Raw genomic sequence first — 13,253 nt, 5'->3', positions numbered from 1 at the left:
TTAAGCTCAGGCTTCTCAGCCTGTGAGTAACGTGAGGCATACAGTCTCATTACATTGCCTCGGCGCAAGAATAGAGCAAATACTTTAGGAGCATTTAGGAGGAGAGTTAGACCATTATTCTGGAACGGGCAGGCCCATGCCAGCTGCCAAGGCACGGCAGCGGCAGGACAGCACATAGGGCTACACGCAGGCCCTAAAGCATACAGGCAGAGGGCACAAACTGCCAGAAGCGAGGATATGCACGATGGGCAAACGTCTTCTTGATTTGCACCTGTTCAGATACCCGTTGGAGATACCACTTGAAGCAGTTGCACACAATGCATGTTTGTGTAGTTATCCCAAAAAGTAGTCAGAACAAAAAACACACAAGCCCTGTTAAACATGTGCATGTTTATTGGCAGATTACAATGTACATCCCATTGCCGTGGGCTAGTGGATTTTAGCACCGGGGATTCTACAAAAATAAAGACAAGCTTTTAAATTAACTGACGTATAACTTAAAAATTAAGTGTCATATTTGGGGGAGGATGGGGTGAGGGAGAGAAATTGCTGGAAGAAAAGTGCTTTCTTTCAAGAGAAAATAAAAATATACAAGCTCCCCCTATATTTAGACCCTTTTCATGCAAGCTTTATATTGCTTTGTTGTAAAGTTGCTTTGTAAACTATATAATGAGTGGGGGGGGTGGGGGGCTTAGACACCTTTTCTGCTGATTACAAGAGCTCCCAAATTAGGCTCCCAGCAGAGCACAAGGCTCATGGTCAGCAGTGGCGGCAGTGACAGGTCGCAAGCTCTCAATTTTCATTGTGAGCCTCAGACGATTACTGGAAACCAAAACCAACAGCCTCTAATATACATGGCGGGTAGTGCGCTTTTATTATTAAAGGGGCAACAGCAGGGGTGGGCAACTTCAGGCCAGGTTTTAAGGCTATCCTGTTCAGCACAGGTGGCTCAGTCTTCAACTGCACCCGCTGTGCTGAAGCAGGGATATCCTGACCTGTTGGTGGCCCTTGGAGGACCAGAGTTGCACCACCCCTGGGCTACATGGTGAAGATTAGTGACTAAGTGCTTAGAAGAGAAAAAACTAAACAAAAAAAAACAACAACTCCGTACAGAGCAAAAACAGCGGAATAAAAGGCTCCCTGCTCTGGTGCAGCGGTCACCCCTACACAGCCATTTGTTAAAGGGTTCAAAATAAACAAGTATTCTGTAACGGTAACTACAGGAGGGGTGTCCTGCGAATCTGCTTACACCTGCGCTGAACAAGTGGGGAAAAGGCGGCATCGGAAGAAAAAACTAAAAAGGTGTAGGAGGTTCCTCCTGAACATCACAATTCGGCGCCCAAAATACAACCGCTTCTGTAGCTTCCCGTGCAACATAAAGTGACAATTACCTTCCCCTATATACACACACAAACACACAACACAATGCTCATTATCTTCTATGTACACACGGCTCCCAACCCACCTGTAGCCTGAAAAACCCGTGTCCCACAGGCGAAAGCAATGAAGGACTATTCCGACCGGGCCCACACAGGGTTAACATTAATATCTGGGGACGGCTATAACGCTTTGAGAAGGGGGGAGAGGGGGGGAGAAAAAAAAAAACCATTATGGAAGACAAGTCCGTCAATGTAGGAACACGAAAGGATCCGTTCTGTCCGTGTCGGACGCCGAGTTCACACGCGGCCGGTCCCAGCCCGCTGAGACGTCTGGTTCCGCCGAGTGCCGCCTCCTCGGAAGCCGCCGCGGAAGCTACGCCCTCGGAGGAACCGGCCGGAGACGCCGAAGGTTTCCGTGTTCAGCTTCCTTTCCTCCGCCCAAGTGGTGTGTCTGCAAGCGGAAGAGACGGGTGACTAAGATTTTTAGGGGGCCTCTGTACTGGAGAATATAACCCGCCTCGGATAGGCCGACATCTATATCTCCATCTGCCAGAGGGGGGCAGGAGTTGAATCGGCTTAAAGTAAAACCATCGTGTTTCTTGTATAAAAGAAAGCGAGCACGGTTCTACCTTCGTGTGCGTCGGTTGCGTCTCATTTTATGCTCGTGTATCTTTAAAGCAGGGGTGGGAAACTAGTCGTCAAGAGGCCACCAACAGGTCAGGTTTTCAGGATATCCCTGCTTCAGCACAGGTGATAGCAAAATCTGGGCCATTGACAGCCACCTGTGCTGAAGCAGGGATGTGCTGAAAAACTGACCTGTTAGTGGTCCTTGAGGACTGGAGTTTCCCCACACCTGCTATAAAAGCAGGTTACCATTATCAGCCAAAAGAGGGGAAAAAATAAGTCTGCAACAATAAAGCTGAATAAATGTACAAACGGGTGTTTAGGATCTGTACACTATCTTGTTATGCAGAGTACTAGCACTATGGAGACCTCGAAACTGGACAAAAATATAAATGCAATCAAATCCAATACGCGCGTGTCCGGTTTTCTTAAAAGTGGCCAAAGCTTACATTTAACCCCTTCACCGGGGTCCTCGGAGGGGGGCCACGGCTGCCGTTATCCAGCTCACGTCAACACTCCCAAGGGCAAGAAATGAAACCTACCGGTTTTTCATCTCTGAAGAGATGTTGTCAAAGAACGACTTGGTTCGATCATAATACGTATTTGGGCCCAGAGGGTCATCCTCGGGGTTCCCTTCACTGTTTTGGGTTTCTATACCAGAGTCCCCCTTCTCGTCACCGTCTTTCTCTGGCTTGTCCTCTGGTGAATAAAAAATAAAACACATAAACAGTTACACGGAAGAAAGGCGCATACCAGCGGCACCAGAAGGTTAAGGCGTTGGTATAAGGCCCACCTTTGAAATTTAATTTATTCTTAAACTCCTTGTCCAGTTCTTCTCTGTTGAATTGGGCATTTGCACTCTCGAAATCAAAGTCTCCCTCGAATTTGATCGTGGTCTCTTTCGCGTTGGTCGGCCGGCTCTGACCACGGGAGCGGTTTCTTGTCCGCCTGTTGCCTGCTGATGAGAAAAGTCTGCTAAGAGGAGACAAGGCAGCAATCCACAAACCTTCGTCTGTTTGTTGATTCACTCGGGCTCCATCAGCGCTTATGTTTAGCCCTTCTGCGCTAGAGATGCCGGCAATGTGCTTGTATAGCGCAGCCGCCGCTGCTAAAGCTCCGGCCGCACTGCGCGTATACATTCTCAATGGCGAGGCAATGCAGAGTGGATATATACACCTGCTGGCCAGGCACGTGTTGCCAATTCCTTGCGGCCTATCCAACTTGGGAGGCAAGTTAAAGGACCCAAACCAGTGAACCCCGTTACCTGATCTACGCCTCGGGGGCCTCCTGTTCTCATCGTTCACCTGGCCCGGGACGGGGGCAGGGGGAGGTGGGACTGTGGAAAGTAAGGTGCAGGTTTACATAAGGCAAAATACAGATTCCCAACAAGCTCTGAGAAACCCCAACCATTACCACATAATATATATAATGCATATAAGTGTCAAAAGGAGTGCTAGAGGGCAGCAGCAGGCTTAAGACACTTTGGCCAAAGGGTTGAACTAAATGACCCTTTTTACAAGAGATATATAGGTATTGCACTGTGTATTTTTGTCACAATGGAAGTAGCTCTGGGCATTTTTGTTCTTTGTTGTTTACATAAGGCAAAGCATGTTAATTTCTGGAAAAAAAACAACAGCAACATCCAAACTTTTCTTAGAAAGTACTTTTCTGCACGATTTCTTATCGCGATAAGCTACAGCTACGAAGAACACGTGTCGGTCCATTCAACCCCTTTTCTGTCAGGAGCATTCATGATCAAAATATTTAACCAAAAAAAAACAAATCTGAACACCTTCAAGCAAGTGACCTCAGCCCTGACCTCAAGGAGCTCGATACACTCCATCGGTGTTAATTACTCCATTGATTTACGGAGAATATCGTTTATGTGGTAAAGATACCTAGAGGATGGGGATGACTGAATTAGACAGCAGACATCACTACACTAGTTAGATTAGACAGCCTCCCTGTTGCGGGTGCCTGGTGGTTGAAGGGTTACTTGTAAACACGCTGGACACATGAGGAACCAATCACTGAACGGGAACCCTGTTGTATGTTAAAATGCTGTTCTGTTACCGCTGGGTGGGACAGGCTGGGTTTGCGGGGTTTGCCGCGGTCCTCGCAGAACTACGGGGGGAGCCTTCCACTGCGGAAGCTTCTTTTGCATCAGGTTGTCCATCGGGCCTGTCTGGACAGCTTGCTCCACCATGGGGCTTTTCCGTACCGGTATGGCGGGGAAGCCAGTCCCTGAAGAACAGGTAAGCAAATTAAACCTCAAACTGCAGCTATGAGCCAGAAACGGAAAGCACAAACAAGGTGCCACCCGAGGGTGGGGGGGGGGGGGGGGGGGGGGGTACAGGAGCTCTGACCGCCACTTGCACTTCCTGGAGTGAAATCTAGACGTGATTTTATGCAAACATGACATGGTGAGGGCCGCTAGTAACCACTGCAGAGCAATATAAGCAAATACAAAAGAAATAAAAGGTTTGTTTAAAGGCAACATCTTAAAGATGTATTTTATCTCACAAACAGCATATAAATAAGTAAAACCGCACAACAGAATCAGACGGCAGACACAAGCATGGCACATGCAACACAGCACGTTACAGAATCCGACAGCACACAAGCATGGCACATTCAACACAGCACACAAGCATGGCACATGCAACACAGCACACAAGCACACAGCACAATACAGAATCCGACGGCAGACACAAGCATGGCACATGCAACACGGCACGTTACAGAATCCGACGGCAGACACAAGCATGGCACATGCAACACAGCACGTTACAGAATCCGACGGCAGACACAAGCATGGCACATGCAACACAGCACGTTACAGAATCCGACGGCACACGCAACAGCACGTTACAGAATCCGACGGCAGACACAAGCATGGCACATGCAACACAGCACACAAGCATGGCACATGCAACACAGCACACAAGCATGGCACATGCAACACAGCATGTTACAGAATCCGACGGCACAAAAGCATGGCACATGCAACACAGCACGTTACAGAATCCGACGGCACACAAGCATGGCACATGCAACAGCACGTTACAGAATCCGATGGCAGACACAAGCTTGGCACATGCAACAGCACAGAATCCGACGGCAGACAAGCATGGCACATGCAAAACAGCACGTTACAGAATCCGACGGCAGACAAGCATAACATGTAAAACAGCACGTTACAACAATAAATAAGCAGAAGAACTGGATATAAGATCTATTCTTAACGAGCGTCAACCCCCTCACTACTGGAGGCCAGCAACAAACTTCACTTGGAAGTGAAGGTGTTAAAATACAAACAAGCTGCTACTTTGCAATAGATTAAAAAGCCGGTTATTTATGTCCAGTTAAAGTCACCATAGGATAATGTTAAAGGGGCAGTCCGAAATAAATAAATAATATTTAATTTTTTTTTAACTTCTGTGTTATTTGCTTCCTTCCGAAGAATCACCCATAAAGTGTGAAAAAAATAAATTAGCTCTGCATTTTTTAAACCATGTGTAATGAGCAATAATTACTTGGCAAACAATTACTGAAACACACATCACCAAAAGAGGTTACATAAAGACTGTAAAACCCCACCATAGCTTTTTGCATTTATCTTTCCCTCATCAGGACTGCCCCGTTAATACAGAAACATTGGTTTAATAATGGGTTAATATAAAGCGGACCGCATGTGCCACGCCAGAGATTGCAGACTACAAGAGAAGCACCCAGATCTTTTCGTATATGCTAGAAGATGCCGTCTGTGCCGGGACCAAACTTCTACGGGAAGTCTGTACCTGTGTCTGACCGGACCACTCAACGGTCATTCACATGAACCATAAAGGTTTAGTAAGACCAGACGGGGGGTATAGTTATTTTTAGCAAAAAAAAACATCTACTGGTCACCACCGTTTCCTGCTAATCGGATGTAGTCACTCCCTCCACACTGCAAGTTGCAATGTCACACTCCGACCGCCTACCAGTTTACAGTCATAGAATACATTGGGCACAATTAAAGATGGCGTCTAAGGAGGTTTGAATGAGACATTTAGGATAGACGGATTAAGCAAATGTTAGGGTATCCCTCAGGAAGGAGGGAGAGGTCCCCAGGAATATCTGCAAGATCTGGGTCACAATGCTATCACACGGACGTTGCAAGCACAGCAATCTCAGTGGCGATGAACAGGCGCGAAAATGGGGATAAGCAGGCAGCATGCAGAGCGCGGATACGGCGGCCTCCCGCCGCTGTTACCCTTAGAGAGGTGCAGAGGCTCGGACGAAATGTCGGGGTCCGACACCGCGGGCTGCGGCGATGGAGACGAACAAGAGCTGGACTCCGCGGCCGATGCGGCAGGGCTGACCAGCTTCTCTATACGGAGAGACGAGCGGGTCAAGGGGGGGTGGGGTCGCGGCAGACAAGATACAAGTGCGACGTGGGAGGGTCGCAGGGCAAGCGAGTCGTAACCGTTACACGCCCCATCTGGCAATGAAGGGGTTACAGGAAAGGCAGAGTCTTACCTACACCAGTGAGCTTAACCCCAGTCAAGACCCCCACCAACTGGTCATGTTCAGCATATCCCTGCTTCAGCCTAGGTGGCTCAATCGGTCCCTGCTTCAGCCAAGGTGGCTCAGTCGACCTCTGCTGAAGCTGGGATATCGTTAAAAAACAGACCTGTTGGGGTTTCTTGCGGACTGAAGTTGAGCCCCCTGAGCTACACACTTCAACATCTGTAAAAATCAGTGGCATTTCTTCTTACACAGCTGGGGTCCATCCAATTATTTCACGCATCCCGCAGACAGACAAGCAGCTTCATGCTACAAGGTGACGGCTTCTCTAACCAGTACAATATAACCATTTGACAAGTGTGCCACAACTGGTACCTATTAGTGGGGTTCCCCCTGTAATAGGCAGCAGTGTATGTGGCACCGCAATGAGGGGGTGCAGAAAGCACATTGGCATTTTGCCTTCCCAGGGCACGGATCTGCGAGGTCCCATCGGGAACACTGTGCCAGGTATATACTGCAATCGTCCCATCTCCTCTATACCAACACGTGACTGCCGCTGCAAAGCAGGACTAGGTTCTTTGGTGGCATGCTGACATCTAAATCTAAGTGGACCATTACAGAAACATCAGCTGGTGTCGCGAACACAGCGCAGAACTTACCTAAACCCAAGGAGGCCGCATACTGCTGGCTGAGCAGCGAGCTGGCTGCGAGCTGGCTGTAGGGTGGCATGCCTCGGTACGGGCTGTAAGGCACGGAGGGCTGGTAGGATGCTGCGGGGGCAGAGCCCAGAGACGACTGAGAAGAAATAGAAGTTATTAAAGGTCTTCGCTTACTACCGTGATTCCCCACAGGGGGTTTGGGAGCCCTTAGTTTGCGGTGCCTCCAAGGTTTTGGCCAAAAATATAAAATGTAATGGCGGATTCCAGGCAGTATACTGGGTTCCCGAGTTCGTGTGGGAGCAGTGCACTCAGTAAGGCACCAAAACGCACCTTAGCATGGGGGGTATAACTCAGGGGGGACCGCGCGCAGCCTCTGCAACTTCAACTAACCAGGATTCAGCCGGCTTCTGGTCAATGCGGCGTGGTCATGTGACGCGACAGCATGGCAACATGTCAAGTGATGCTGTGGGGTCACTGGAAATGGGGGGGTGGACGAGCGCTGGGAGTGGCATATTGGGGGGCGCAGCCAAAAACTGCACACCCCTGGTATAACTGTCCATTACAGCAGGAGCTTCCCACAATCCTTTGCAGACAGGTATTGCAGGCATGACTTTGGAAACTCCCAGTAAGTGATGGCTGCACTCCAAACCCCCCCATGCTGCCTGCACACACCGAGGGCCAGTGTGGGGGGGCCTTAAGTGCATGCCCCCCCTACGAGCTCAGGACATTATACTGCCTGGGAGCGGTCACAGTTTTGTTGGCTTCATACAACTACAAAAAAAGGTTCTCATGTAACAAAACCTCAACAATCCCATTCCCAAAGCATCTCAGAAAACAAGAGTTTGCACCTGCGCACAAACCCAATCCTCGCTGTGCAGGGATCTCTTCTGGGACACCCCTCACCCTGCCGCCAGCCTCCTTAATAACGAGGTTTGTTTCACCCCCCACCCACCCACGTGCCAATCTCGTCACGTTCCTGGGTGCTTTATTAGGCGTTCGCCTGCCTTTGATTCGTTCTTGCGCACTATAATTTTCGTGTTGCCTCAGAACGCAATGAGCAGCGGTACATAGGAAGCAGATCTGGCAGCGCCAGGCGTACCTCCGCGGGGAATAAATACATACAAATAACTCTCCAGTGAGAGCTTTAAATAAAACATGTAATTACATTTCTCTGTAAAACAGAGCCAGGAATACAAGAGCTTAGCGCAGGCCAACGCCAGTCCTCAAGTGATACCAACAGGCTGGTTAAGGATCTCCCTGCTTCAGCACAGGTGGCTCAGTCAACGACAGCCACCTGTGCTGAAGCAGGGATATCCTGAAAACCTGGCCCGTTGGCGGCCCTCGAGGACTGGAGTTGGCCAATTCCTGGGTTAGTGCAAGGCCACGCTTACAGTGCCGGCGACGCGACCGATGACGTCACCGAAGTTATATTTTAAGTTTAGGCGACGTCGCTGGCTACAAGGCCAGTGACGTCACAAAAGGGGGAGGGCAGGGGCACGGAGAAGCTCCCGATTGGCCGCAAGGGGAGACGCCACCGGAAAAAAAAAATCAAATATCAGTGACTACCAGAGTTTTGGTAGCACCGTCGCGTGCACTATAAGCACCAACGATGGCGACAATGCCTTTGTTTTGACGCAATGGTCGCCGTAACTATAAGCGCAGGCTAAGGGTGGAATAGGCACATGACAAGTTACAAGGCAGATTGCACTCCGCTGTGGCACACATCCTCCCCTCCTAGGAGAGATGGGGTGAGTAACATACCTGCACGATGGCAGGGTCCTGGGGCAGGGCGTGCTGTGCCTTGGGGGGCTCACACACCGTGATGTCTTTGATGTCGCTCCCCCGGAATATGATATATTCGTACACCTCTTCCCTCGGGGGGGCAGGGCGGTCAGTCGGACGGTCTTCCGTCCCGAATGAGCGGACTAGTTTGAGGGAAAGATGTGTGGGGAGGGATGTTAAATCACCATTGCAAGAGGCTTGCAAAGAACTCAAGACCCCCAGGGGGAGGGGGCAATCAGGAGGGGGTCTCTAGTGAAAGGACGGGGGGGGGGGGGGCATTCTCAGGAGGGGGTCTCTAGTGAAAGGACGGGGGGGGGCATTCTCAGGAGGGGGTCTCTAGTGAAAGGACGGGGGGGGGGGGCATTCCCAGGATGGGGTCTCTAGTGAAAGGACGGGGGGGGGGGCATTCTCAGGAGGGGGTCTCTGGTGAAAGGACGGGGGCATTCTCAGGAGAGGGTCTCTAGTGAAAGGACGGGGGGGCATTCTCAGGGGGGGTCTCTAGTGAAAGGACGGGGGGGCATATTCTCAGGAGGGGGTCTCTAGTGAAAGGACGGGGGGGCATTCTCAGGAGGGGGTCTCTAGTGAAAGGACGGGGGGGGGCATTCCCAGGAGGGGGTCTCTAGTGAAAGGATGGGGGGGGGCATTCCCAGGAGGGGGTCTCTAGTGAAAGGACGGGGGGGGGGCATTCTCAGGAGGGGGTCTCTAGTGAAAGGACGGGGGGGGCGCATTCTCAGGAGGGGGTCTCTAGTGAAAGGACGGGGGGGGCATTCTCAGGAGGGGGTCTCTAGTGAAAGGACGGGGGGGGCATTCTCAGGAGGGGGTCTCTAGTAAAAGGACTGGGGGGCATTCTCAGGAGGGGGTCTCTAGTGAAAGGACGGGGGGCATATTCTCAGGAGGGGGTCTCTAGTGAAGGGATGGGGGGGCATTCTCGGGGGGGGTCTCTAGTGAAAGGACGGGGGGGCATTCTCAGGAGGGGGTCTCTAGTGAAAGGACGGGGGGCATTCTCAGGGGGGTCTCTAGTGAAAGGACGGGGGGGTCTCTAGTGAAAGGACGGTTTGGCATTCTCAGGGGGGGTCTCTAGTGAAAGGACGGGGGGGCATTCTCAGGAGGGGGTCTCTAGTGAAAGGACGGGGGGGCACATTCTCAGGAGGGGGTCTCTAGTGAAAGGACGGGGGGCACATTCTCAGGAGGGGGTCTCTAGTGAAAGGACGGGGGGGCACTCAGGAGAGGGTCTCTAGTGAAAGGACGGGGGGGCACTCAGGAGAGGGTCTCTAGTGAAAGGACGGGGGGGCACTCAGGAGAGGGTCTCTAGTGAAAGGATGGGGGGGCACTCAGGAGGGGGTCTCTAGTGAAAGGACGGGGGGGGGCACTCAGGAGGGGGTCTCTAGTGAAAGGACGGGGGGGGGGCACTCAGGAGGGGGTCTCTAGTGAAAGGACGGGGGGGGCACTCAGGAGGGGGTCTCCAGTGAAAGGACGGGGGGGGGGATTCTCAGGAGGGGGTCTCCAGTGAAAGGACGGGGGGGGGATTCTCAGGAGGGGGTCTCCAGTGAAAGGACGGGGGGGAGATTCTCAGGAGGGGGTCTCCAGTGAAAGGACGGGGGGGGATTCTCAGGAGGGGGTCTCCAGTGAAAGGACGGGGGGGGGATTCTCAGGAGGGGGTCTCCAGTGAAAGGACGGGGGGGGATTCTCAGGAGGGGGTCTCCAGTGAAAGGACGGGGGGGCACTCAGGAGGGGGTCTCTAGTGAAAGGACGGGGGGGCACTCAGAAGGGGGTCTCTAGTGAAAGGACGGGTCGGGGCACTCAGGAGGGGGTCTCTAGTGAAAGGACGGGGGGGGGCACTCAGGAGGGGGTCTCTAGTGAAAGGACGGGTCGGGGCACTCAGGAGGGGGTCTCTAGTGAAAGGACGGGGGGGGCATTCTCAGGAGGGGGTCTCCAGTGAAAGGACGGGGGGGGCATTCTCAGGAGGGGGTCTCCAGTGAAAGGACGGGGGGGGCATTCTCAGGAGGGGGTCTCCAGTGAAAGGACGGGGGGGGGCATTCTCAGGAGGGGGTCTCCAGTGAAAGGACGGGGGGGGCATTCTCAGGAGGGGGTCTCCAGTGAAAGGACGGGGGGGGGCACTCAGGAGGGGGTCTCTAGTGAAAGGACGGGGGGGGGGCACTCAGGAGGGGGTCTCTAGTGAAAGGACGGGTCGGGGCACTCAGGAGGGGGTCTCTAGTGAAAGGACGGGTCGGGGCACTCAGGAGGGGGTCTCTAGTGAAAGGACGGGGGGGGCACTCAGGAGGGGGTCTCTAGTGAAAGGACGGGGGGCATTCTCAGGAGGGGGTCTCCAGTGAAAGGACGGGGGGGGCATTCTCAGGAGAGGGTCTCTAGTGAAAGGACGGGGGGGCACTCAGGAGGGGGTCTCTAGTGAAAGGACGGGGGGGGCACTCAGGAGGGGGTCTCTAGTGAAAGGACGGGGGGGCACTCAGGAGGGGGTCTCTAGTGAAAGGACGGGGGGGCATTCTCAAGAGGGGGTCTCCAGTGAAAGGACGAGGGGGCATTCTCAGGAGGGGGTCTCCAGTGAAAGGACGGGGGGGCATTCTCAAGAGGGGGTCTCCAGTGAAAGGACGAGGGGGCATTCTCAGGAGGGGGTCTCCAGTGAAAGGACGGGGGGGGCACTCAGGAGGGGGTCTCCAGTGAAAGGACGGGGGTTCATTCTCAGGAGAGGGTCTCTAGTGAAAGGACATGGGGGGGGGCATTCTCAGAAGGGGGTCTCTAGTGAAAGGACGGGGGGGCATTCTCAGGGGGTGGGGTCTCTAGTGATAGGACGGGGGGGGCGGCATTCTCAGGAGGGGGTCTCTAGTGAAAGGACGGAGGGGATATTCTCAGGAGGGGGTCTCTAGTGAAAGGACGGGGGGGCACTCAGGGGGGTCTCTAGTGAAAGGACGGGGGGCACTCAGGAGGGGGTCTCTAGTGAAAGGACGGGGGGCACTCAGGGGGGGTCTCTAGTGAAAGGACGGGGGGCACTCAGGAGGGGGTCTCTAGTTAAAGGACGGGGGGCACTCAGGAGGGGGTCTCTAGTGAAAGGACGGGGGGCACTCAGGAGGGGGTCTCTAGTGAAAGGACGGGGGGCGCATTCTCAGGGGGTGGGGTCTCTAGTGAAAGGACGGGGGGGGCGGCATTCTCAGGAGGGGGTCTCTAGTGAAAGGACGGGAGGGCATTCTCGGGACGAGGATCTTTAGTGACAGGCCAGGGGGCCCCTCCAGGGGTCTCTAGTGACAGGCCGGGGGGTCTGTCCCCTGCAGCCTCCACACCTCCCGTCCGGACCCGCCCCTCCTGCAGGGGGCAACCTCACAGGCAACCTCTGCCGCATCCCCCGCCCGGGCCCGCAGCCCTGAGGTACCCCCTCCACCCCCCCGCACAGGGAGACCTTCTCCACCCCTCCCCCCCCCCCTCGGACCTTTGGCCAGCGCCACGGTGGAGTTGTCGGTGTCGATGGTGTACAAGATGCCCTCATAGCGGATCTGGGCCTTGGAGATCAGGCTGATCTTGCTGCCGATGTAAGGGGTTCCCGAGCTCATGGCGGCGTGTGGTTACCCACCGGGGGGAGGTGGGTATCAGAGAGAGAGCGGGAGCCTCGTCACCCTCCCGGGTTCCGTCACCCTCCGTTCCCGGGCCCCAGCCTCGCGCTCCCGGGGTCCCAAGCTCTCGCGCGCAACTCCGCCTCCTCCCGGGTTCCCTGACAGACTGCGGGGAACCCCGCCCTCTCCTGCCCCTTTTATATCCTCACGCGACGGCCACGTCCCTCCCACCAGAAAGGGGCGGAGCTACGTGGAACGCACGGTGCGTGACGTCAGAGCCCGCTGATTGGCAGGCGAAATGCTGGCAGGTTTGACAAGGGACCTGGCAACTGGTGACGTAGCTGGGAGCAACAGCCTAGGCGCTGGTTTGGAGGAGGGACACGTGCTTCTGTTGTGTCTGGATACATTGTATCTGGCTGAGGTCAGACTGTGTCACCTGTCAGCGGACATTGGATAGTGCAACCTGCATGTGCATGCAAGCCGGACTGTGTACCCCAATGCAGCAGCACACCTGAGCAGATCATGAACAAGTGTACTTATACTTTCCAGTTACATTCACATTTTATAAAAAAAAATAATAATAATTTTTAAACAATTCAAAAATATTATTATTATTATAACATTTATTTCATATAGCGCTTTTCTCCCAATGGGATACAAAGCGCGTCACAATTACAGTATAGCGCATGGTACGCTTTTGGTGCCCGAGGCACAAGGAGGTACAATGACTTGCCCACGGT

The 13,253-nt window shown here is 53.4% G+C and overlaps 1 protein-coding gene across 4 annotated transcripts; it reads right to left on the bottom strand.

Annotated features, from left to right (window-relative positions):
• Positions 1-375: 375 nt before the first annotated feature.
• LSM14B (LSM family member 14B) lies at positions 376-12,698 on the bottom strand. Of its 4 annotated transcripts, none has more exons than XM_075571403.1 (9): positions 12,393-12,697; positions 8,933-9,096; positions 7,172-7,307; positions 6,259-6,375; positions 4,077-4,247; positions 3,268-3,339; positions 2,797-2,961; positions 2,546-2,702; positions 376-1,830 (listed from the first exon to the last, which is right to left on the bottom strand). In XM_075571403.1, the coding sequence occupies exons 1-9, from the start codon at positions 12,511-12,513 to the stop codon at positions 1,677-1,679; spliced, it is 1,257 nt and encodes a 418-aa protein (XP_075427518.1). In that variant the 5' UTR covers positions 12,514-12,697; the 3' UTR covers positions 376-1,676. The 4 variants fall into 4 exon arrangements, with proteins under 4 accessions (XP_075427518.1, XP_075427519.1, XP_075427521.1 ...); XM_075571404.1 differs by having other exon boundaries at positions 2,797-2,958; XM_075571406.1 differs by lacking the exon at positions 6,259-6,375 and having other exon boundaries at positions 2,797-2,958; positions 12,393-12,698.
• Positions 12,699-13,253: the final 555 nt, after the last annotated feature.

Source organism: Ascaphus truei, chromosome 15 (genome assembly GCF_040206685.1).
Source record: "Ascaphus truei isolate aAscTru1 chromosome 15, aAscTru1.hap1, whole genome shotgun sequence".
Classification (NCBI taxonomy): domain Eukaryota; kingdom Metazoa; phylum Chordata; class Amphibia; order Anura; family Ascaphidae; genus Ascaphus; species Ascaphus truei.
This window is presented reverse-complemented; position numbering and strand designations above follow the sequence as displayed.

What these genes read in the sequence shown, in the direction of transcription:
- LSM14B (XM_075571403.1), bottom strand. Translation starts at nt 12,513, where the DNA reads ATGAGCTCGGGAACCCCTTACATCGGCAGCAAGATCAGCCTGATCTCC. An exon ending in GCCCCCGAGGCGTAGATCAG is followed by an intron (nt 2,962 to 3,267) that starts GTAACGGGGTTC and finishes TTTTCTCATCAG; the next exon opens with CAGGCAACAGGCGGACAAGA. An exon ending in GAATAAATTAAATTTCAAAG is followed by an intron (nt 2,703 to 2,796) that starts GTGGGCCTTATA and finishes TTTATTCACCAG; the next exon opens with AGGACAAGCCAGAGAAAGAC.